General features: G+C 45.2%; 1 protein-coding gene across 4 annotated transcripts in view; it reads left to right on the plus strand.

The window, feature by feature from the left end:
- The window catches only part of PTBP3 (polypyrimidine tract binding protein 3), a 467,207-nt gene that overhangs the window by 249,175 nt on the left and 191,212 nt on the right, over positions 1–26,820 (plus strand). For all 4 annotated transcript variants that reach the window (XM_069238700.1, XM_069238675.1, XM_069238683.1 and 1 more), the window contains one exon: positions 14,939–15,103. In XM_069238700.1, coding sequence (XP_069094801.1) covers positions 14,939–15,103 — 165 coding nt within the window. The remainder of the gene's footprint in view (positions 1–14,938; positions 15,104–26,820) is intronic.

Below are 26,820 nucleotides of genomic sequence, written 5' to 3' on the forward strand. Positions count from 1 at the left end.
ATTAGAACATTCTGCCACTCAGGGCAGAATGTTCTATTTAAAAAAACAAATTGCTCACGGAGCCCGAGGGGATTAAAATCCCCTCGTGCTCCGTGAGACTTTGTTCACAGCTGCTGCTGTGAACAAGCGAACATTGGAATGTTGGCGCTGCGGGCTTTTACCGGCCAGTAAAAGCCCACAGCACTCCATTGTTTTCAATGGAGCTGCCAACTTCCAATGTTCTAATTGAAGATGGGCAATGATCTCTTAAACCCAAGACTGGCCTCACTGCAGTGTTTTGCAGCTGTTCTCTGCGTAGAAGGAATTTAGGAAACCTACAAAGAATTACAATTGTCCATCTTGGACAAAATAAGAGCTGGTATCATGTTTTTTCTTGAAAGGGATGGTATAAAAGGGAGCACAACTTTATTTTGTCTGCACTGCATATCACAAGGACTCAAATATTGAAAGATTATTTTTGTAAACCATCATTTTGCGAAAGCTAGAGAAGGAAAGTATTTACAGTCAGTTGCCTAGCTTTTGATAATAATGCAACATAAATAAATTCCCATCTAAATACCATCCAACTTAGACTGCACCAAACAATGTTGATGATTTTCTTTTTTTTTTTTTTTTTTTACCAATACAAAAAGCAACCCTAAAAAAAACGAAAACCATGAGCGTGGCCTTCAGAGGTAGAACGAGGGGTCTGCCTAAAAATAGTTACTGTCTCCTCAGTGACGAAGCTTGTTCAAATTGTATTATGCCTGCCCAGCCTTGTGATTTATTTTCTGACCCCTTTTATTTTGATAACTAGTTTTTTTGTTTTCATAGCAGAGTTATATAATGTTACATATTGCTTCATCCCTGACATACCCAACCTCCCCAATCTTTTCTCGTAAGTAAGGCTCATTCATTATATATTTAACACATATACAGAGCATTCTACAGATTATCCACCACATCGGGTCCTTGACCTTCAGTCCATTTAGACCAAACTATCGTATTTCCGGGGGCATCCCCTTGCCTCATACACAGGCTTCTCCATTTGGGCACACCAGTCCATTCCCCTCCTCCACTGCGCAACCGATTGGGGGACTACTCGCCGACCAGTATTTTGCTTTGTCCCTCTTTGCAACCAATTTCGTCCCATCTTGAGAAACCCCTCCAGAGCACTCACCTCCCTCAACCAGGTCCTTTCCAATAGCAGAGTCTAGAGTATCAGCTTCTTCCACCATCCCGTGTGGCGCTGCACCTCCCTTCACCTCTTGACTACCATCCTTGTTACTTCCGGGATGTCCTGTGTGACCGGGTCCCCCTACATAAAGCCTGTGGTGCAGGACAGCCCAGACCACCAGTTTCCAGCCTGTAGGCCGGGTCTGTCCAGCCCCCCCAAGCCATTCATGGAGCAAGAGAGCCTGGGTTGCGAAGTGATGATAATATATATATATTGGACATTTCCAACCCTCCCTCATATGTGCCTCGCTGACAGACAGTTCTACTAAGGCGCCTTCTCTTGTCCCGCCAGCGAAAGACAGTCTCCAACGTACCTATCTCGCTAAACCACTGGGGTGGTAGGTAGTTGTGTGGAAAGGTTTTGAAGCATATAGGGAAAACGTGGCAACACCAGCATCTTAAATAGGCTATGCGCCCCAGGATTTTAAGGGCCAGTGAGTGCCACTTCCTCAGGTCTGTCTGAACTCTGTACAAGCGGTGTGACATTAAGCACCCACATAAGGGAGGGATCCAATGCTATTTTGAGTCCCAGATACGTACTGGGCAGTTCTGATTGCTACTCAGATGCTTCCTGAGCTCAGGTCAATGGGACCAGTAGCGATTTCTTTGTGCTGATCATTAAACCAGATGCCTCCGCGAACAAGTTCAGGAGATAAAGGCTTCTGGGCCCATTTTCCGACATATTGGACAAATATAACAGCATGTCGTCAGTGTATAGTGCCACTTGATCTGCCACCCCTCGAGGCCACCACCAGCCCTTTATCAGTGGGTCTTCTCTGAGCATGCGCACCAGTGGTTTGATGGCCATCGCGACAGCAGACATCCCTGTCTTGTTCCTCCTACGTATAGGAAACACCTCGGACATCGTCCCATTAACCAGTACCCTGGCAGTTGGGTTGCAATATACCAAGCATCGGAACCTATCACCCAATCCTGCTTTAACCAGTACCTGCCTGAGATATTGAAAGTGTTGAACGCCTTTTCAAAATCTACTAGCATCAATGCAAGGTGGCCCGGAAGAACATGTCTTTGTGCTAGCATGACATTCATCCGCCTTATACAGTGTCTCATGCTACGTTTGAGCATAAACCCACATTGATATGGGTGTGTTAAATGCCCAAGTGTCCTCCGCAGATGGGCTGCTAATATTGTTGCAAATACCTTCAACTCCCCATTGATCAGCGATATCGGTTTGTAGTCTGCACAGGATAAGGAAAGGTGTTTGTTAGGCCTGATCCAATGCGTCTTGGAAGGCTCCCACCACTTCTTTATATAGGTCCAGCAACTGGGGCCCCAGAGGATCTTTATACCTGGAGTAGAATTCTGTGGGATAGCTGCCTGGACCTGGAGTTTTCCTAGTCTTTAGAGCTGAATTGGCCTCTCCTATCTCCTCCAGTGAGATGGGGTCATCTAATGCCCTTCGCTCTCGTTCTGGAATTTTCGGCAAGGTCAGCTCGTTCAACAGTGGCCTATCTACCTCCACCTGAGGCCTCAGAGTCACGTTGTATAGTGCTGCATAGTCCTGTTCAAATGAAGCCGCTATTTCAACATAAGTAACACAAGACTTCCCTGTTACATCAGCCACTTCTGAGACCGCCCATCCTTCATAGATTTTGGGCCAGCCAGTATAATAATTGACTATTTTTATCTCCCCATCCATAGGCCCTCGCTTGGGATGCGCGGCATAGTTGCTTCGCTGTTACTAACGAGTGTGTCCTTACTGCTTCCCGCACCAGATTCAGATTGTGTTCTCCTGCCCACTGTTATTCTCGTGCCACACACCTCTCCAGTCGAAGTGCCTTGGCCTCCAGGCGGGTGATATGGGCCTGTCTGTCCCTTTTTTGTGCACGAAGGAGGCCCTTGGCTCAGCCTCTAATCGTGGCTTTCAGAGTACTGGAGGATCTCCACCTTCAATTTTTCTGCATATTCCCTATTTTGTAATAGCCAGGCATTAAGGCGCCAAATGGGGCGCTGCGTCTGGACCGCCGAACCAATACTCCGGAGAAATGGGGCGCGGTCCGATATACCTCAGGTAAGGATTTGGACCTGTTTTACCTTACCTGGCATAAAGACCATGTCAATATGCGCCTGTGTATGGTGTGCTGCTGAGGTTTGTGTGTGTGTGTGTATTGTATAGTGAGGGAGTTCCAGGTCCTCCAAATCTTTGTGTGTGTGTTGTATAGTGAGGGGGTACCAGGTCCTCCAAATCTTGCATAGACCTAGCTTGGACACCCATTGCTTTAAAGATGCTGAGCGACGACATCGCACCCCTGAGGCCACCCCCTACGTGTCCGCTACTGGATCCATAACTGCGTTCATGTCGCCTCTAATGATCGTGCTGCCCGGAGGCATCTGGACCACCACCCCTGCCAGGTCCTCCAGTAAGCTGTCAAATGCCGTGGGGGGGTGCATAGACACTCAGCAAATTCAAAGGGTAGCCTCCCACCATGCCCGCCAACGCAACATATCTGCCTTTGGGGTCCAGCTATGTCTGGTGCACCACATGTAAAATCCCCTCCACAGCACTATCGCAACTCCCCGGGATCCTTGTTCATATTCTGTGTGATAAACTCAATCAAACCTGTAATATGCCAGGAAGGACAAGAGGTGCCCAGTAGGTGTGTATCCTGTAAAAGTACAATAGAAGGATGGAGCCCCTGCCCATGGCGGAGTACTGCCACCCTTTTAATTTTGTAGTGTAACCCGTTGACGTTCCATGATACCACCTTAACTGACGCCATGTAGTGAATTTGTGAGTGTATTTGTCTCCCCCAAAATAAAGATTTACTCCCTTTGGGTTAGCCAGGGTTCTCTTTGCTTCCTTCTTTTGGGTCTGCGTGTGTAACTTTGCGAAAAAGAAAACTTAAACTTCACTTTAACAGTTGCGCCTTCTCACATCCGCTTCCTGTCCCCAATCCCCCCCCCCACCCTACACTTCCCCTCCCAACCAGAAGAAGCATCTGTCGCCCCAAGTTACCCCCAATTAGGAACTAAAGCTCCCTCAACGTGGACTGGTGGACCCCTCCATAGACTAGGATGAAATTGTTTTCTGCCCAGTCAACACGTTGGTAACTGCCCTTGCACGGGCCATTCACACTACCATCTGACTCTGTCTTTCTTCATCTTGGTGGTTTGCTTTGTCTCCTTCTTGCTGGTTTGATTGTTCGTTCCCTTCCTGCGGTGGCCTCTGCCTAGATGCACCCAGGCTTGGTGAACAGGACGAAGGCCCACCTCTAGTCAGTCTCCTTTGGGATTGCATTCTGGATCTCTTCAGTCAACCGGAATTATGCCCCCGGGCCCCACTGCTTTGGGGTACAGGTCTGTGGAGGGAGGATCTGGTACAGCTGCCCTGTTGCAGGCATTGCTCCTCTGTCGCCCACTCCCACACCACTTCTGGAGTTTCGAAAAAGTGTGCTTTGCAAGCATGGAGCACCTTGAGGCAAGCAGGAAAGTGAAGCATGTAGGTGAGCTGCAGCACCCTTGGCTTTTGTTTTACTGGTTCATAGGAGCGCCTACGTATCTGCACATCCCTGGAGTAGGCAGGAAAGATCAAGATTTTTGCATTCTGATGGCAGAGGTCGGCTTGTGGGAGTGCTTCTTGTAGTATACAGTCCTGATCTCGAAAGTTAAAAAAATCAAGCCATTATTGCTTTAGGTGGTGCTCCGGTGGGAGGACTAGCCCACATGCCCCTATCTGCGCACTTCACCGCAAACCACTGGGTCAGTTTGTCTGATGGCATCCATTCCTTCAGCCAGTCTCTATAAAGTCCATTGGTCGCGCCCCCTCCACCACTTTAGGAAAGCTCACAAACCTCAGGTTATTGCGCCTTGACCGATTTTCAGCATCTTCAGTGGACTGTTGAAGTTCATTTGTTCTAATGAGGAGGCAGTTGACCTTAGCTTTCATGTCCACAACTTCATCTTCCACCGCAGACACTCGAGTCTCCGCTTCTGTCACTTGGGAGATGGTACCTCTCAAGTTCTGGCGGAGCAGTGACATGCCTACCCGTATTTCTCCAATCTTATTTTCTACTGCCGTTTGGAAAGTATGTTTTGCCTGTAGGATTTTGTCCGTATCTCCTGCGCCAGCAGCTGAGAGTTCTCCTCCAGTTTCTCTGTGAGCTCCCCTGGGTGTAGTGAACCTGTCTATGTGTGATTGAGAGGTGGGCACCTTCAGCTGTTTGTCCTTCCCCATTTTGGAATTGCCTCCCTGGTGGCCGTTTTATTGCAACAGGGTTCCCGCCATTCAGTCACCAGGGTGCCCTGCACCAATCCTCCGTGTCGGATTTTCACCGGTTCACCTTATTAGTGGCTTTATTGTAAGTCCGTCACCTTTAGGTTCTGTCCTCAAGGCAAAGTTCAGGACAGGGCCCTCAGTAAATGGTGTCTCAGTGGCCATTTGCACCACCCTGGGCCCTCCTTATGGGTGAATCTCCGCCACTCTGCTCAGTCCATTAACATACAGGCACCTGTTTTCTCACGTGCACATTCCCTCACTAGGCATGGGGCTCTTCGCTCCTTTCGGGCCCCTGTGGGTCCAGACTCAGCCCGCCGCCTCTACTCTTCACCAGAATCCTCGGGTCTGCTCCTGCCACTCTTTTACCTCCACGAACGTCACCCTGGATGGATTTGCAACGTCTTCCCCCAGTTCACTGTCTAGACCCCTCCTCTGTCCTCTGAATCACCCCTGACCTGGATCTGGAGGCCTCTCTCTCCTCGTCGGAGTCTCTGGAGTCTCACAGTGCCTCCCCACTCCTGATCGCATTTTTTTTCTCTGGTTGCCACTCCCCGGGCTGGTTAACTTCCCACTGGGGTCTCAGCAAGCTGCGGCAGTCTGCACCCGTGCCTGGCCGGCTACGACCGAATCTGGGTGGGTCCGCATATCTTTAGGCCCCTTCCATTCCGGGTCTTGTCTCTCTGCTATTGTCACCTCATCTGGGTGAGGCGGCGTCTCGTCTCTCCTTCTCACGCGGTTCTCAGATCTCGGCCATAGAGCCGCAGGATTGGTGCAAGTCCTCACCTCCGTACATTGCCTTCAGAGGCTACCCAGCTCACTTTCATGTGGCTGTATCTGCGCTCCTCAAACAGCGCTCCTCCACTGCCCAACCTGTCTCTTCGGCTTGTAAGGACACTTGTGAGCCGGGCCCAATATTTACTGCGCTGGCCCACACCGCACTCACAGGAGCCTGCCCGGGGCACCGGTCGCCGCCATCTTGTGGACTACTGCACCAGGCCCTATGACCGCGGCCTTCTTGGGGACTCCCGGGCTCGGGATCACTGTTTCTTGCTGCTGGCTCCTTCCAGAGAGAGCCGCTTTGGACTGGAGCAGTTAATTGCGTCGCAGGGCTTTGGTTAGCGGCGGATGACGGAGGGGTCTGGACCACTCTGAGTGCGAATGCCATCTTGATCCAACAAGCCATGCCCCCCTTCTGACCCCTTTTTAAAGTTGCTGTTAAAACTTGTTTGTGGCATTACAACATTGTAGCTGCTTGCTTTTTGTGTGCTTGGTTAGGCACCGATCTTTACTAGTTTCTTGCACAAATATTAAATAATAACAAAATAAAACATACATGGAGCAACTGAACAGCTTATTATTTAAATAACTTTAGTACAAAGTCAAATCACTCAATGTATTTTAAATGTATTTTTGTATTGCAATCGTATGATGGCCACGTTTAAGTGGGAGAACATATTCATTTCTTTATTTTTGTGGTATATGCTTGCACTAAAAAGAAGTTAACCAGAGCACCAGCTTGGTCCGACCGATTTGTTTTAAAACTTCTTGTACAAAATTTGAGCAAGCTAGTCAGGTCTCCATACCAAAGTGTATCATTTTCTGTGAAGGATGACGACCCAGCTGGAGTGAAATAAGTCTGTGCTTTCAGGCGAGGAGGGAAGATTTCAAGTAATCAGAGACGGACAAGCTCTCCAGGTTTTGTTAAATGTAAAAGTATAGTCTGCCTCAGTGGGCACCAGAGAGTGTCTAAGCAGCCAGTCATTGGCAGCTGTCTGCATATTATCTAGCAGGTCAATTTTCGCCTTAGAGTGCAGTTATTGCCCAAGTAATCCTTTGCTGTAAAGGCGTCGGGTCAGATTTCATGGAGCCAGTGTTTTTTTTGCCTGTACCAGCCTTGATTCGAATAGAGAGACGCTAGATTCCTTGCCAGTCACCCAGCACTTCATGTGATGGAGCTGTGATGCCAGCCTTCATTTCTCTTCTCCTATGACTGAATTCATGGAGGTCTTTCCATCCTCCTCTTCCTTTTCCCCCTCCTCATTTGCAGGTGGAAAATGTATTGTTACTTGTATCGTGGTTGCCATGGTGTTTAATGAAGTGCAGCAGTCAAGATATCCTGCAGACCATCAGTGCACCTTGTTTGTCCACTGTTGAAAAATGTTTGGACTGAAAGTCAGCATCTTAAGTATACCATACAATTTACGCACTGCATTATTGCACACCTGGACTGGAGTTTTATAAAACAAAATGTACATACTTGACACTTGCTGCATTTAAAAAAAATAAAAAACTTTATCGCCATTTCAGTATATTACAGAAATATAGATATCTGCGTTAGGGCATCAAAAATAAACAATTTAAACTAATGTTCATATTTCCAAGGTGCTTTTTCTCAATGTTAATTTAAAGTGATTTGAAATAAATTAACTTGTAATGAATGGCAACAAAGGTGCATCATTTAATAAGCAGGATAATTTAAAGTACTTTGAGTTGGGTAGAAATATTTGTGGAAGCACAAGAGTTCAGAGTGATCCAAACTGTACTGAATGACCAGTTATTTCTCTGATTTGAAAAACGATTAAGTAATTCTTTTACAAGGCCCCTATATCCAGTGAAGCACTTTTAGTATTTATTGTACTTTTTTAAAATGAGAATATTTTTATTAGTTTCTCCAAATACAATCAAAACACAAAGCATGCAAAACAAAAATAACCAGCTATCGCCCTCTGCCTACAATTTCCCCAAGGGATGTTCAGATCATTGCCTGAAGTCCAAAGTAGTCCCACCAAATGCTCCATATCTTGCTGTGTTTGTGAGGGTAGCTGTGTGCTGTGTACACAGGCTCTTCCATCTTGGCACACCACTCCATAGCTTGTTGCCAAGCATGTGAGTCCGGGTCAGTTGCTGATAACACGTTCGGAGCTATATCTTGCTTGGTGAGCAAAGATCCCAAACCCAGGAGTTACCTTTCAGAGCGGTTTTCACCCAGGTCCTCCAGCAATCCCAGGAGCTCCACCCGGGGTGGGCAGTCCACTGACTTGCCCAGAACCCCCAATAAAACGCCCAAGAGCCAGTACCAAAACTGAAATATAATTGGGCACAGGCACATAACATTAGTCTGCCTGGTCAGCTCTGCAGAGGTGGCATGCAGACGTTATCAGTTTACCCAGCCTCCAAAGCCTCCATGTGGTGTGTAGGATATTTATTTGAATCATCCGGAGCAGAGATGATATGGCCATATCCCTCAGAGCTATGAGCTCCTCCATCCTCCAAAGCACCCACCCAGGATTCCCCATGATCGTGGAGTGTGGCAAACAAGTCCTGGAATAAATGAGCAATGAACGATACATTTGGGAGACCCCACCTTGCCCCAGCAGAGTCATGAGAACCTTCACTTTTCTGGCGATGAACTCCAGAACCTCCCCAAGCAAGGATTGGTGAGATGAAAGGGAATAGTGGAACTGTTGGAATCTAAAACATTTAGAGCGGTGTAACTGAAAGCCTGACTGTGTCTGAAAAGGGCTACCTAAACATGAAATTTCGATCAGGTCCTATTTCCCAGTTACCACTACATTTATTGTACTTTTTAATGTTACAAGTCACAGCAAATTAAAAGTGAAATTATGTCAATGATTCCTCTATAGGTGGTCTTGACTTTGCAGTGTTCGGATGATCATGTTTTTTTCAATTTTTTTTTTCGAACTGAATAATTGCATAGTTGTAAAACGTGATGCACAGCTATTCAAGAAAAAAATGAAACACAAAAAGTAGATTTTTCAGCTTGTTTTCGGATGCCCAGTGGAAGTGATTTAGGAAACAGTAGGCGGCCCCGTACATATGTCTGCCTAGAGACTGGTCCAATCCTGCCACAGTTTTCTAACCCTGGTGAGAACAGTACTAGCATTCTTTCACATTCATTAAGTAATCTCAATCAAGTCAGATGTCAAACCTCTGCAGATCATCGCACTGTGCTGAATCTAAATGCGATTTTCTTGAGATGCGAAGTGATTCCCTAGATCAGTTTAAAACATTTTTCTCTTGTTTTCCTAAAACTCGAAAGTAAAGCAAAGGTTTTGGTATAAACTGGTTCGGCCGAAGCTGAAAGTTCTTCTGATGATCGATTATCCTCTTACCTTATTCATCTAAAATTAATCTTGGTATTATTGTGCGAAGGATGAGAAAATTTGGGCTAACTGCCCACAGCCTGTCTAGGAAACCGCATAATCTTCCCCAGGCTGGCACCTTCTGACTGACCCCGTGTTTTTTTTTTTTTTTTTTTTTTTTTACCAGGGGACTTGACTTCTTCAAGCATAGTGGAGATGCTCCTTGTGTTTTTGTACGCTTCTCTGCTCTGTTTGACTGGAAGTGCACCCAAATGTAACTACAGCAACCAGACCTTGTGAAGAATGACTGCCTTTATATGTCTGGCTTAACATTGCAACCGCCCAAAGAAGAATACCTCTCACCTCATGCTGTTGGATGTTTGGTGTACTATTTCACCTTCTAGGTAGAGCTTCCATTCGAATGCATGTAGTGACTATTTTACATCCATTCTGTTAGTTATCAGCCATATGCATTCTATAGGGAAGTATTCATTTACCTTAGTTTCTCCCAGCATTGGCAACAATGTCAGGGCAGACTTTAATATATTAAACATTTTTTGTCTATTGAACCCAGGCAAACGTTTGTGAATATCTTTGTTTAGATGTGTTACACATTAAACCCGTGCCAATTTGGCTTTGCCAGTGTTTAATGGTGCAGTGACACAGGCATTTTTAACTGTCTGTAGTAGAAAGTCTAGAGAGTGCCCTACTCCCTTCTTATTATTACGTTTAGTCCTAGTTTAAAAAATATATACAGATTCTCTGATTTCTTTAAAAACATAGAAATCTGATTTAACATCTTAAATTCCGCGGTTGCATAATTAGAACATTGTTACTTTATATTAATTGTTCTTAAAATAGTGTACTTTTTCCTATTTCTGAAGTAATTATAAGGTTTCGTCTGGAAGCTAACCAATCTACTTTGGTGTGACAAAACATGTTCTGTAGTCTCCACCTCAAAACTTCAAAATTTGATATGTTATTTACAGTATTTGACTGCAGCCCAGTTAACCACACTGTTGGTACATGACGGAAATCTGGAACTCCTAAAAGATTTTCTAATTGCTTTTTCCTTAATTGAAACAATCTACTTCAGCAGTTTACTTTCAACAATTTAATCACAATAACAGACATGCACTGTTTTTTCCGTAAAGTTCCTAATGTCACTTTAGGTGCAGCCCCCAATATTAACCAGCAAGGTTTTTTAATTAGTTAACAGAATTAAATCCTCATTAATTTATGCTTCAGCTGGTGACCAGTAGAGTGGCAAGTTTTAGCCAGGTTCCCGTTGGCTACCAAATTCTTCTTACTGCAGCGGGTACTGTGAGGGCCCCAGAATTCTCATTAGGATTGGATTTAGAACATCGCACCCTGGGGATGAATCGGTTTGTGTCATTTGGAAAAGGTCACAGATGTAGCGTGTGATTGTAGAGAGTACCTCTAGTGCCATATAAATTACCAAAATGGCAGACTCTTGCAAGGATGCTACTGGTCAGATACCGGAAATATCTTTAGAAGTATGGAGGAGTTAGGTTGCCAAATTTACATGCCAAACCTTCAGATGGCACACAACCAAATCAGTTAGTCGCGGACTACTCATAACTAACTATATCTATTACAACTTGTCCTGTACACGAAATATCAACTGCACAAAACTACGGATGATCATTCATACAGAACCAGATTTAGGTCTTTGGCTGCATCTTCAAGGCCTGCTCCTGAAGGCACATAAACCTGGCAGTGCTGTGAGGATGTTTACTAATTGTAAAACAGTGCAGTAAAAATCTTAAATTTCATGACACAGCTTAGCTGTTGTGTCAAATGCAAACATCCCATCCCTCTAACACTTGGCACAAATGTCACCACTCACGTGACCACAACATTTGAAGCATTCAAAATAGTCACTCTATTTTCGAAAGCTTTGGAGGGGGGGTGGAAGGAGTGGGGGGGGGACACAGGTCAGCACCAAACGCACACCCTCAGCAGCACAGGGGCGGCTGGGTGCAGGGTGCAAACAGTGTCTGACTCCAAATGCTTTTCAGTAGGGGGACCCCAGGTTCACAAAGATGCTGCAGGCTAGTTCCAGGGGGTCGGACAAGGAGGAGGGCCGCCTGCTGAATGTTGCTAGACCGGTGGTTGGATTCGCCAAAGCCAGGGGGGGGACTGCGGGTGCAGGGGTACCTTTAGGCATTGGGAATCTTTTTCCGGTTCTCTCACGGTCAGAGGGTTCCTCAGGATTTAGGCTGCAGGGGTTGTTTTGTTGGCCAGGAGGGGTCAACCCAGAGTGGACACTAGGTCGGAATAGCCTGGGGACCAGTGGACCACCTGGACCGTGGGTGTCTGGCACAGAGTGGGCAGAACTTGCTGATCCGGGGCAGTTCTGGAGTTTCTTTCTGGACAGGGCCGCTGTCCACAGGAGATCTTGGTCCTCTGGGGTGCAGGCTATCCTCTTGGGGTTTTTAAGAGGTCGCTGGTCCTGCAGGATACGTCTCCTTTTTGTAGCAGGGGCTTCTGAAGCGGGAGACAGGCTAGTAGGGCTGGGGTCAAATCAGTTGGTGTCTTCAGTCTTCTCTCCTGGGGGTCAGCTTAGCAGTCCTTCTTCTTTCTTCTTGTTGTCTTCTTGAGGTCCCAGGAATCTGACGAGGTGGGTTCAGGGGACACCTTAAATCCTGTATTTAGGGACGTTACTGGGTTCTGAAGGCAGTAGCCAATGGCTACTGTCCGTGAGGGTGGCTACATCCTTCTGGTGTCCTCTCCCTTTGGGGACAGGGACACACACTTAACCCTATTGTTCCCGGTCCTCCGAACCAAGGTGGAGGATTCTTCAGGGATGCGGTTATTTCAGTTCTGGACACCTTAGGGGTGGTGCTAGCTGAAAAGGTCACTCCTTGTTTTTCCTAACTTTCCTGCCGGACTTACTGCCAAAAGTGGGGTTTTGTCCAGGGGGTGGGCATCTCCACTGGCTGGAGTGCCGTGGGGCATTGTAACAGGAGGACTCAGCCTTTGAGGCTCACTGCCAGGTGTTACAGTTCCTGCAGGAGGGGGAGGTATGAAGCACCTCAACCTAGTTCAGGCTTTTTTTCTGGCCTCAGAGCACAAAGGCTCTCACCCCGTGAGGTCAGAAACTTGTCTGGAAGTGGCAAGCTGGCACAGACCGGTCAGTCCTGCACTAGAAGTTTGGCTAAAATACAGGGTGCATCTCTAAAATGCCCTCTGGGTGCATTTTTCAATAAACCTAACACTGGCATCAGTTTGGCTTATTGTGCTGAGACGTTTGATACCAAACTTCCCAGACTTCAGTGAAACCACCATGGAGCTATGGAGTTTGTAATGACAAACTCCAAGCCCATGTACTTTATATGGCCACACTGCACTTACAATGTCTAAGAATGGACTTAGACACTGTAGGGGCATATTGCTCATGAAGCTATGCTCTCACCTGTGGTATAGTGCACCCTGCCTTTAGGCTGTAAGGCCTGCTAGAGGGGTGACTTACCTATGCCCCAGGCAGTGGTTTGTGGGCATGGCACCTGGAGAGTGGTGCCATGTCAACTTCATCTTTTTCTCCCCACCAACACACAAGCTGCAGTGGCAATGTGCATGTGCTTGGTGGGGGGTCCCCTGGGGTGGCACAATACATGCTACAGCCCTTGGGGACCTTCCCTGACCACAGGGCCTTTGGTATCATGGGTACCTTTTACAATGGACTTAGCTGTGTGCCAGGGGTGTGCCAATTGTGGGAACAATGATGTATTTTTAGGGAAATAACACTAGTGCTGGGACCTGGTTAGCATCAATATGAGGCAAAAAGTAGGGGGGGAAATCATGCCAAAAGGGGCACTTTCCTACAATAATGTTTTACGTAATAGAGGTTCTTTATACACTTCCTCTTTGTGTGAAAAAACATAACTACCATCTAACTTGGTGCACACTGGCGTTACCTCTTATAGATTGTCTTGTGACTATCTTTTCTGTTGCATGACCAATACTGTGTTGTATTATGAACATACGATGCAGTTCCTTTAATCTGGCATTCACTATCTGGTTTCATTCCATTTTCTCTTTGTCCTTTTATCCCTTCTACACTGATTAAGTTATATGCATGTGATGCTTGTAAGCAATTATGAAGTGTCCAAAATCGATCATTCTGTTTGACTATACAAGTGAGTTTAGTTGACACTGTGGTAACCCTCTTGATTGGTTTCATATTAGTGCTTGAAGCTTCTGTCTAAGCAGCTTCGTTTTAGAAGTCTTTGCCTGTATCCCATTGACCCCTTGTCTATATTGCATGATGCATATCTTTGTTTGTAAAGGTTTTGGAAAATGAGGCATACATTTTAATATCTAATATTTCTTGAATGGATTGAGTGAAGGTGCATACCTAGGCTCATTAAGAGAGAGGGAACGTTGGTTTGAAGTTAGGGTTAAAGTAGGGAGGGGCTGAAATAAGATTAGCTGTCTGCAGGCTTTTTGTTAATGGGAAGGTTCATGAAAGCGTGATTAGTAAAAAAAAAAAATTGAATGCCTAACAATGCTTTTGGCTCCATGGACCTGTTTTTTGTAGCAAAAACAATTTTCATTTATTAAACTACTTGACGGGTACAAACTAAAATATCATCAGATTATTACATCAGTTTAAAATGGAGCACTTGTGTATTCTTTGAATTGGCTAGGCAACTATGATGAGAACATTCATAAGGAGCATGGTAGGAGATGGTAGACCTAATCCTCAAGAGCAGTCTGGCTCCCACTCCACCTGACCACTTCTGTTGGAAATATTCCTGCCAGGGTTCCCGTGATTTCTGGTGTTGATGGGATCATCCCTTTACCTCAGATAGGGCATTATTGATGACGCTATCCATTGCTGTCCCAGAGCCATCTGCTCAGAGAGGGGAGAGATGCTGGCTCAACAGTTTTGAGCAATGTGTTTCTGTTCCATTACCAATCCATGGATGGAACGGAGCTTTTGTTTGCTGGTTTGTGTTGAATTCCTCGGACATATATATCTAGGTCATCTTGGTAGATGGTGTCATAGCAATGTTTCTTTGTCTGTGCCTAATCTGTATATCTGAAGCATATTGACGTCCCATCCATATTCATCAGAAGGGGGTTTATTAGTGGAGGATGGATTTGTTTTATACAAAAATAAATATCTCGAAAGAACAGCATTTTCAATTTAAGGAGCAGTATTTGTTTTGTCTTAGAAGTTTATGCAACCTGCAGGGATAGAAGTGTTACTTCTCAGCTTAGTTATGCACGTTTGTCAATTATTGTACGTTTGGACTATTTGGTGAGTTATAGTATGAGCAATGTTTGTCATTCGGTTGTTGTAATTTGGGATGGTTATATGCTTGACTTGTATGTGTGTCATGTTTCTTTACAGAGAGCCCAGGCTGCCTTGCATGCAGTGGGAACTGTTCAGCCTGGAGGCTTGGCACTTGCTGGTGGCCCAGCTGGTGAAGGACTATTACTGCCCGGTCAAAGTCCTGTAATTAGGATCATCGTTGAAAATCTTTTCTATCCTGTCACTCTTGAAGTACTTCATCAGGTGAGGACATCACTGTTGACTATTATTTGTTTCACAGCTCCTTTGCCTTCAGAAATTAATAGAAGTGTCTGTTCTACACGAGAGACTCTTCCCCCGCAAAGAGCCTGCTTTTCCAGTGTTATTGTAAGGAGGGAACATACTCTCCATTGGAGAGTGCCTAGTGCATTTCTATTTATTTTATCATTTTAATCCTCTTAATCTGTTTTACTCAATGCATTTCACCACGGAGTTCCAGTCTGTATCACCTTTGGGTGCTGGTGCCCTCTTTTGAAATTAATAGTGAGAGACCTTTTGATTTCCAAGAAGTAATTCTGTTAATTGTCAGCAGAAGGAGGCTTCTCAAAGCTTTCATTTAGCAAATTAAGCTAAGTTTACACCTGTCCTGAATTACTTATACTCCTTTTAGGAGCTGGAACTGTCTCTTAAGACCATAGGAATGCATTCTTAATTCGCTAGTGACATCTTTGCAAAAGATCGTAAGGTATAAGTACTGTCAATATAAAGTGTAAATGTCTCCCAGAAACTTGGGTCAAGCATAGAAAAACCTCTTTTGTGTTGTCTCACAGATGTTAGTCTTAATTAGCAATCTGGTTAGGCTCCTGGCAGGTCACAGCCCTACACTAATGATCTGCTTTCTCATACTCTTGTGAATTAGAGGTATTGTGGGACCTCATGGGATACTTTTCATATTTGCTCTCAAGTGCAGTTTGAAGGATGTTCAGTGATGCTTTGTCAAGATCTTGGTTAAGGGCAGATTAATAGCAAGAATACTTGTAACCTCAGAAGTGCATGGATGAGCTAGGTTGCATCTTATTAGGCAGTACTGATTTAATAATTAGCTTTTTTTTTATTACCCTAGTAAAAACCATGATTGTTTGAATACAGAATATAACAGTGAGCTGGATGAATTTGCTGTTGACTGTTCTGCTCAGACTTGCCTTCAGTGTTCAATATTCAGGTTAAATTGCCAGTTTTTACAGCTACAAAAAAGTAACACCGATGGTCACTGTTTGTTGAAATTAATTGAAATACCTTGTCTCTGAACCTCTGCTCTTATTAGACAAATGTTGGTTCCTCCTAAACTCCCTACCCCCAAAAATAGTAACTTTAAAACAGCAGCGTAAGCTCCTTGGCCTGCATAGCATAATGCACAAGAACCACTCTGGCCAGTCCTATCCAAATAAAGCCCCTCCGACCATTTAGCACCTGCATCGCCCCAACTTTGGTATTGTTTTCTAAATGAGGAGCTTTAGTCCTGCTCTGGGACACCATCTCTTACTTCTAAAGGTATGTCCGCTCAGCAGGCCTATTTGATTTGTATAAATATAATTGCCTGGGCCCAAAATAACTTCCAGGATTCCTGCTACCTCTGTCAGCATATCCCACCACCAGCCTCGCCCACTCCACCCATACTGTTCCCTCAATAAAAACTCAACAGCACATTTCCCAAAAAATCCGCACCCACTACTAGCCAGTAAATAGCCACATTAAATCTAACCACAGCAAAATGTATTTTCTCGAAGAGCCATAATAAAGAATATCAAAACTGACCATGTCTTCCCACAGTCAATAGTCTCAATCACACCAGCACCCCACCTGTGCACTCAAACCCACCTGGAGGGTGTCACCCTCCTTAGCATCTTAGTCATTCTTTCAAAAAGAAAAGATGATTGCACCACTCACACATTACGATCACCGTTACGATCACCGTTCCAGATATAAAGCTCACAAGACCTAGATAGAAACTTTAGGGCAAATGCCTCTAGTCTAAATACAATCAGATCTTCTTTCTACAGATTGCCTTAGGCCTCAATATCTTCTGACATTCAGCTCAAAGTACACGCCCCTAGCTGAAATTCTCCCACCACCAAACCTCTAATCTAACCTCTTCAGCTACTATTCAGACACTACTCCATGTCTCGTTAGTTCCTGTAGGAATGACAAACACTGCAAAACTGCTAGTCTGAAATCCAAACATGCTCTCTTTGCTCTGTGCTCTCTGCTAAATAGAAACCATGCCATATGATTGTTTGTGGCTAGTCCCTGCACCTAACTGTCTGCCATCATTTTTATGCCTGTGATACCTCGTCACCTTTGCTTTGCAGCTGCTGTCTCACCTGATGCCGTACTTCACTTTGGATGTTCCACCTCACCCCAACCTTTTCAATGTTATTAGTTTAGTACCTAGATCTTCCCCTTGGGCTGTAGCATTCTGTCTGAAGAACAGTGGTCTTCCAGCTCCTTGGTGAATCTCTGCTCCCATGGAACACTCCATAGCCTTCTGTGTTGTCATCTGTAATGTTGGGCAGCCACCACCCTAACCCCCACCCTCCACCACTCTTCACCCACTGTGGGAACAGTATCTCACAGTGATACAGGGTAAGACTGGCCATTAAGTCTATCTAGTGTTTGTGAGACATTTTGAATCCTTTACGGTTTCAGAACCACAGCTACTCCCTCTTCTGGTTTAGGACCTCAGATGATAAAACTCTCTTTACTAACATTTCTAAAGGCTAAACAAATTTGAAAAAGTCCTTTTAGCAGGACACCCCTATTGTAGCTCCTCTGACACATCTAGCTTGTAAATAAATACTGTTCCCTCTCAGACTCTTCTGCACAACACATGTTCACAGTATGCATGGCCGCTCATGGAATATGCTGCTTGGGCAGATGGAGGCTTCTCAGTTCTCTCCATCGCCCCAAACCCACTTACTAACTACACAAGTTGGAGAATGCTCTATCCTTGTCCCACTGCTCTCCAAGAACACCTTCAAGACTGCACTTCTTCAAGGGTGGATCAACACCTGTAGGCCTCCTCGTCCTAGGGACACTAACAGAGCCCACTCAAATTCCAGAACCGAGGGGAAGAATGGTGCTTGGAACCCTGACTGAGACGGCCACTGGACTGCAGATGTACGGCCCCAACACCACAAGAATGCGAGTAAGATGAGAACTGCTTGGCACGCTACTGCATTTCCAGTGTGAGCGCATTGTCTCGCATTGACCTGGGGAAAAGCAGACTGGGGGGGGAAGATGCGGGAGGGGGGCGGGCAAATATGATGTACAGGACAGCTAATAGCAATTGTAAAGTGATAAAACCCAAGTCACTTATCTGAAAGCAGCAATTAAGATGTTATGAACTATGAGGTGCCTTTTTATACTGTGCTAATGGGACACCGAGGTTGCCTACATTGGTAGTCTCCGCACCAGGTAGTGCTGGGTAATGTCGTTTTTCTTATTCTCTATATGTCTTAGTTTATCTGGCTGCTATTGTAATAAATCAGCAAGGAGGACAGCATAATACTACCATCTTTCTTCCAGTAATTGCTCTTCGAAAATTCCGGTTATATCTAACCTGCAAATGGCGCCTCTTCCTTGACAGAATATTTGTTAGTGCAGTTATAAATTAAATGTTTCAAATCTTATATGCCGGACAAGTTGTGGTCAAGAATATTCTTGATCCTCAATCAAAAAGGTGTGGGGCTTGAGCTTTGTTCGGCACGTGAGTTCTCTGCATTGGCTGCCCGTGTACATTAGAAAATGCTGTCTTGTTGAAAGAAAGCCTCCTTTGAAAGATTACAAATTAAAGACGATCACAAGGGAAAACAACCCCCCTGGCTAGTTCTTTACATCTACCTTTCCAAACCAAAAATGCACAGGTGAGACGCATCCCAAAAATACTTAAATAACTGTTAGTGAGCATTCTAAGGAAAACGTATCTGACACAAAGAGGTCACTTGTTAAGACATGTTCCATGAAATAAATCCTAGTATATAACCTTTCTTATTTCAGAATGGACACACATGCAGAAAGGCTACCTTTTTGTATAAATATCGTTTTTACAGTTCTCTAATCTGATCCTGACCTGTTAATGTTTTTCTCAGAAATGGTTACTAGCTTATTACTTTCCCTACTAGATTCAGTGATGTAAGCAGCACGCAGCCTTTCTCTCTATAGCAAAAGGATAAAGGTAAGCTCCTGCAAGAGGAAGTACATTCACTCTTACTCTAGGAAGCCTTAGAGAAAGTGCCACACCACCAGTGTGGCAAAGGGATATACTCTGTTTACTTTATAATCCTCAAAGCATATGGGTCTCTGAGGCCCATTCTAGAACTCTGACCCCTCAAAAAGTACATCCTTCAGAGCATTCGCACATGACCCTGCTACAGGATATCATTCCTCTACTAAGAAAAGGTAACTTCATGATTGCCTTCGCTCTAAAGGACGTCATTTCCACATCCCGATCTATCCTGCTCATAGCTGTTACATCAGGTTCATGGTAGGTGAACCGCACTTTAAGTTCAAACATCTCACATGTGGCGTCACTACTGCCCCTTAGAATATTTACCAAATGCCTTGCAATGGTGTCTGCACATCTAGAGAGGAGCAACGTCAGTTTTCCCGTATCGCAACGGCTGGCTGATAAGAGTGCAAGCATCAGTGACTGACTCACACACATCACTTTAGATCTCTTCCATGATCTGGGTTTTCACTATCAGCATGTGCAAAGTTTACTGTCAGCTGTCACAAATACTTAGTTCGGTCATTGGGAAAGCTTGTCCTCGTCCTGCAAGAGTCCAAGCCTTTCAGTTACTGCTGCCTTTTTTTCAGCCAAATCATCAGCTAACAGAACAGCAATGTATATCCTTGGCATGATGGCCTTCTGCATCTGTCATTCACCCATGCCTGATTACACATCGCTTCAAGAACGCCTATCGACCGTGGCCACATGTGAAGGGTCATGGGAGGATCTAATGTTGATTTGGAACAAGACCCATCACTCTCTGCAGTGGTGGATCAGCAACATTTTGTTATGGGACAGACCATCCTTCGATCCAAGTGACCATTACCATGGACGCCTTTCTGATGGTAGTGGGAGGTGGGATTACAACCCTGTTCAGAGTCTATGGACAACCCCAGACTTTCCAAGTCAGCTTCCTGAAATTGTTGGTGGTGCGATTGGTTTTGAAAGCCACCTTCTGCCATCTAAATCACAAAACAGTCCTTATAAAAACAGATAATGTAATTGCCTTGTACTACCTGCAGAATCAGGGCAACACACACATCCACCCCTACCCCCCCCCTTTTTCCTAATCAGAGTTAGCACTGAGCATTTGGCGATCCACCACAGAGTACACCCACTAGTGCAGTACCTTCCAGGAGTAGACAACAACTTTGCAGTCCTGCAACTGAACTGAAGTCTAAACTCGCAAGCAGACAATACCACACGTGTGCCTGCCTGCAAATCCTCCTCTTCTAGCTCCAAGTGTATCAGCAAGTTTGTTTAAAATGCACATTTTGTTTTTGCTGCACCAGAAAGTGGGTCCACATGCTTGGACTTTGTACAGAAAGGGCAGGTTATTGGGGAAAACAAACAGAACACATACATAAATAAAATGACTTGTCGACAAATTGTGGACATGAAACAAATAAAAAAAAACAAGACTCAATCTCAACTCTGTTTTTAAGACCCTTTGACTAAACTGACACCTGTCGGACATTAGGGTTTAGAAAGGATGAAGTCCAATCTGCTTGTTTCATCCTCACTCAGTCATTACCTTCGGTTCTAACCAGCACCTTGAGACCCTAGTGGGTGATTAGCCATGCTCTACAAGAACCATTGATTGAATCAATCAATCACTGCATTTCTAAAGCGCGCTACATACCTGTGAGGGTCTCAAGGCGCGGGGGGCTACTGATCGAAGAGCCAGATCTTGAGAAGTCTTCTGAAGGCCAGCAGGTCCTGAGTCTGTCGTAGGTTGGTAGGGAGAGTGTTCCAGGTCTTGGCGGCGAGGTAGGAGAAGGATCTGCCGCCGGTGGTGGTTTTCCGGATACAGGGAATTGTGGCGAGGTTGGCTGAGCGGAGGCTTCGGGTGGGGGTGTGGAAGCTGAGTCCGTTGTTGAGGTATGTAGGTTCGGTGTTGTAGTGCTTTGTGTGCGTGGGGTGAGGAGTTTGAAGGTGATCCTCTTGTCGACGGGGAGCCAGTGCAGGTCTCTTAGGTGGGGTGTGATGTGGCTGCGTCGGGGGACGTCGAGGATTAGTCGTGCCGAGGCGTTCTGGATTCGTTGTAGTCGTCTCAGGAGTTTGGTTGTTGTTCCTGAGTAGAGGGCTTTCCCGTAGTCGAGTCTGCTGGTGATGAGGGCCTGGGTGACGGTTTTCTTCGTGTCAGGGGGAATCCATTTGAAGATCCTGCGGAGCATCCGCAGGGTGTGACCCCCAGGTTGCGAGCGTGGTCTGTGGGTTCCGGGGCTGTGCCTAGAGATGTGGGCCACCAAGAGTCGTCCCAGGCTGATGGGGTGGATCCGAGAATGAGGACCTCTGTTTTGTCTGAGTTCAGCTTCAGTCTGCTGTCCTTCATCCAGTCGGCTACGGCCTTCATTCCTCTGTGGAGGTTGGCTTTGGCGGTGTGGGGGTCTTCATTGATTGGTTGATTGGTAACCAGTCTTCCACGGGACAGGCCTCAAGCATCTCATGCTCATTGTGGTTTGATTTATTATGCTGATCTTTCATCCTCTGCAGTAGTTTTAAGAGTTAAGTTTCTTTTTTGTTTTTTTTTTGTGGATGTCTTTGGACAAATCAGGTGATCCTTAAGTACGCCACTGACAATTATAAAACTACTTCTGAATGCTTGTCTCCTAGGCATTTAAAGACCCTTAATAGAATTGCAATTGCCATGGTAGCCCATAATGCGTTTGCCCATAGATGTATTGTGTGCATTGTTGTTTGCTTCCAAGAGTAGGATATGAGTGTCTTAGTTTTTACCAATGGAGGTCTGAGGCCCAGTATTGTGGTTTTAGGGTTCTTCGATTTTGGGAATTCCATTATTCCTCTCACTGCAGAAAAAGCCAGTATAGAGTGAGTTTGGGGCAAAGCCACAAAATATGGTTTGGAGTAGCCACCTTCCTGCAACCTCTCTTGCAGTGCACTGACGTCCCTGGGAGTATTTACCCCATTGTGTCCAGAATGAGATAGCAACATGTTATCATCACAACTGCTGATTGATTCTCTTTGAGGGATTGATTTGTTGTACTGGACTGTATTATTGCAAACAGCTTAATCCAGTATCCATTCTCTGCCATTACTTCCCATTTAACTATATATTCCCACTTCTGAAGTCTCAGGATTTGTTGTTACTGTGTATTTTAGAAGCTGTCCGACCAATTATATCTAATGAGACAACCCGTTTTTCAAAGTTGTATGGCTGCTTTAAAGGACTGGTGTGTCGCCCTATGCCTAAACTGACTAAACTTTCCCACTTTAGTCCAGAGGCATGCCTTTACAATCCCTGAGTGATATTATTTGCCCCTTTTCATAGAAGTCTGCTAGGACTCTACAGTCCCCATATTTGTGCTCTGTATGTTACTCCTTTGCCAGCTAGTATGAAGCATGAGTTGAGATGTTTGGGGTCAGTGAGGACGGAAAAGTTGTGAACAATATATGGGATCCTATATTCCCCGTGCCTTATACTCTTTATATGGCTGGCATATTGTTTCTGGGTGTCTTGCTATTTTGGGTTGCCAGACAACATACTGTTTTTCTAGCTATTGTGTGTTCATGTGTATCTAGTGGTGAGTGAATGTCCTATATATCCTTTCATTCGATATCTAGGCCTCTTTTGTGCCTTCGTTTTCTATGAGACTCGAGTGAGTTTGTCTCTGCCAAACAAACTATAGCATAGCCTGATGTAGCTCCCAAAATATACCGTTGTCTATTGTATTTGGGGCACCTGAAAAATGTAAATCAATCTTGGAATGACTACCTTGGTCATCACAATGATCCTATCTGCCATTAAAAGTTCAGATGGTGCCACACTAGAAGATCCCTTCTTCTTTTAGACTAGAAGAGAAGTGTTAGCCCTAAATAATTCTGTTACTAGCATCATGAAATACATGCCCACATATTTTACAGAATCCTCTTCCGTTCTAAAGGGTGTTGGGCCTTTAAGGCTATTATTTCTCTCATTGTCAATCTGTACTTGCAGAATCTCTGATTTATCTAGGTTAATTTTGTAACCGATGCTTTTCCTAATTTCTGTATTGTAATTTTGGTTTTGTGGTGGTTTGTTCTGTGAGATAGATAGAGATATATATATATATATATGTTCGATGGCATGTGTAGCTGCAGATACACATGCTGTGCACATCCCGCCATCTGGTGTTGGGCTCGGAGTGTTACAAGTTGTTTTTCTTCGAAGAAGTCTTTTTTCGAGTCACGAGACCGAGGGACTCCTCCGAATCCGACTCCATTGTGCATGGGCGTCGACTCCATCTTAGATTGTTTTTTTTCCGCCATCGGGTTCGGACGTGTTCCTTTTCGCTCCGTGTTTCGGGTCGGAAAGTTAGTTAGAATCTCGGAAAAATCGTCTGTATTGTTTGCGTTCGGTATCGGGTTAGTTACAACAGATCGACACCGAATTAAGAAGAGCTCCGGTGGCCCTTTGGTTTTTTTTTCCATCCCCGTCGGGGCCTGGTCGGCCCGGCCACGTGTCTCTTCAAGGCTGAAGGAACAGACCCCATTCCGCTTCTGTCCAAAATGCCATAACAAGTATCCATATACAGATCAACATCTGGTCTGTAACTTGTGTTTGTCACCAGAACACAAGGAGAATACTTGTGAGGCCTGTCGAGCGTTTCGGTCCAGGAAGACACTCAGGGACCGAAGAGCAAGAAGACTGCAAATGGCGTCGGCGCCGACAGGACAAGAGCGTTTCGAGGAGGAGGAAGAAACATTCTCCACCCAGGAGTCGGACTCTGAGGAGATCGATCCCGAGGAAACGCCCAAAACCGTGAGTAAGACGTCGAAACCAAGAACTCACGAGAAAAGCGCTAAAGCCCAGGGGACGCCACCGCCAACAGGCCATGGCTTAACCCGAAAAGTAGGTGACCGTTCATCGGCACCGAAAAAGGGCGAGCTGGTGTCGAAGTCATCCGACTCCGGTCGAGATACCGGCACACAGCAATCTCGGGCCCGAGATAGTGGCTCAGAGAAGATTCGGCACCGAGACAGCGGCACCGAAACGGGTCGGCACCGAGAGAGCATGACGCCGAAAGTGAAAAAGGTTTTGTCGGAGCTGAAAAAAGCAGCCGAAAAGGTTTCGCTACCAAAATATCCGGCCTTGGAACCGAAAACAAGTTCCTAAACTGAGGAACAAGGACTGTCCACACAAATGAAGACACATAGATTTGGACAGGAATTACAGGCAATAGAGCCAGATCACACACAAAGATGGCTCTTTATTCAAAAAGATACAGGGAAGATCAGCACTCTTCCTCCAGTCAAAATGAAACGCAAGCTTGCCTTCCAAGACAAGGACAAACAGCCACACGCAAAGGTGGCTAAACAAGTAACACCGCCACCATCCCCAAATCACTCTCCGCAACCATCACCGGTAGCCACTCCACCAATGATGCAATCCCCAACTCATACAGGAATGAGTCAAATGACCCTGACGCATGGGACCTTTATGACGCACCATTGTCAGATAATAGTCCAGAATGCTATCCAGCTAAACCATCGCCACCAGAGGATAGTACAGGCTACGCACAGGTGGTGTCAAGAGCAGCGGCATTTCATAATGTCAGCCTTCATTCAGAGCCCATTGAAGACGGCTTTCTTTTTAATACACTGTCGTCCACACACAGCCAATATCAGAGTCTTCCTATGCTACCCGGAATGCTAAAACACTCCAAACAAGTGTTTGAGGAGCCTGTTAAAGGGAGAGCCATTACTCCAAGAGTAGATAAAAAATATAAACCGCCACCAACAGACCCAGTGTACATTACACAACAGCTAATACCAGACACTGTTGTAGTGGGAGCAGCGTGCAAAAGAGCCAACTCTCATACTTCAGGAGATGCACCACCTCCAGATAAAGAAAGTCGAAAATTCGATGCTGCAGGCAAAAGGGTGGCGGCACAGGCAGCAAACCAGTGGCGTATTGCAAATTCGCAAGCTTTGTTAGCCAGATATGATAGGGCCCATTGGGATGAGATGCAACACCTTATTGAACATTTACCCAAGGAGTTCCAAAAAAGAGCGCAGCAAGTAGTAGAAGAAGGACAGGGTATCTCCAATAATCAGATACGGTCAGCAATGGATGCTGCAGACACAGCTGCTAGAACTGTCAACACAGCAGTAACAATAAGGAGACATGCATGGCTGCGTACATCAGGATTTAAACCAGAGATACAGCAAGCTGTGCTGAATATGCCATTCAACGGACAGCAGTTGTTTGGGCCGGAGGTGGACACTGCGATCGAAAAACTTAAGAAAGACACTGACACGGCCAAAGCCATGGGCGCACTCTACTCCCCACAGAGCAGAGGCACATTTCGAAAGACACAATTTCGAGGGGGGTTTCGAGGGCAAACCACAGAAGCCACAACCTCACAAACAAAGCCCACTTACCAGAGCCAGTATCAGCGGGGAGGTTTTCGGGGACAATATATAGGGGGACAATTTCAAAGGAATAGAGGAAAGTTCCAAAGTCCCAAAACTCCTCCAAACAAGCAGTGACTTCAGGGTCACAAATCCCCAACACATAACACCTGTGGGGGGGAAACTAACCAAGTTTTACAAACATTGGGAGGAAATAACAACAGACACTTGGGTCTTAGCAATTATCCAGCATGGTTATTGCATAGAATTTCTCAAATTCCCTCCAAACATCCCACCGAAAACACACAATATGTTAAAACAACATATAGATCTTCTAGGACTAGAAGTTCAGGCATTGCTACAAAAAGAAGCAATAGAGTTAGTACCAAAACAACAAATAAACACAGGAGTTTACTCCCTGTACTTTCTGATACCCAAAAAAAACAAGAGTCTGAGACCTATACTAGATCTCAGAACATTAAATACCTACATCAAATCAGATCACTTTCACATGGTTACATTACAAGACGTAATCCCACTGCTCAAACAACAAGACTACATGACAACACTAGACCTAAAGGATGCATATTTCCATATACCAATACATCCTTCACACAGAAAGTACCTAAGGTTTGTATTCCAAGGGATACATTACCAATTCAAAGTGTTGCCATTCGGAATAACAACTGCACCAAGAGTTTTTACAAAATGCCTAGCAGTAGTAGCTGCACATATCAGAAGGCAGCAAATACATGTGTTCCCGTACCTAGACGATTGGTTAATCAAAACCAACACGCTAAGACGGTGTTCACAACACACAAAATATGTCATAGAAATCCTCCACAAACTAGGTTTCTCAATCAACTACGCAAAGTCACACCTTCTGCCGTGTCAAACACAGCAATACTTAGGAGCAACAATCAACACAGCAAAAGGGATTGCCACTCCAAGTCCACAAAGAGTTCACACATTTCACAATGTGATACAGACCATGTATCCAAATCAAAAGATACAAGTCAAACTGGTGATGAAACTACTAGGCATGATGTCTTCATGCATAGCCATTGTCCCAAACGCAAGGTTGCACATGCGGCCCTTACAACAGTGCCTAGCATCACAATGGTCACAAGCACAGGGTCAGCTTCTAGATCTGGTGTTGATAGACCGCCAAACATACATCTCGCTTCAATGGTGGAACAGTATAAATTTAAACCAAGGGCGGCCTTTCCAAGACCCAGTGCCACAATACGTAATAACAGATGCTTCCATGATAGGGTGGGGAGCACACCTCAATCAACACAGCATCCAAGGACAATGGGACATACAGCAAAAACAGTTT

Source organism: Pleurodeles waltl, chromosome 1_2 (genome assembly GCF_031143425.1).
Source record: "Pleurodeles waltl isolate 20211129_DDA chromosome 1_2, aPleWal1.hap1.20221129, whole genome shotgun sequence".
NCBI lineage: Eukaryota > Metazoa > Chordata > Amphibia > Caudata > Salamandridae > Pleurodeles > Pleurodeles waltl.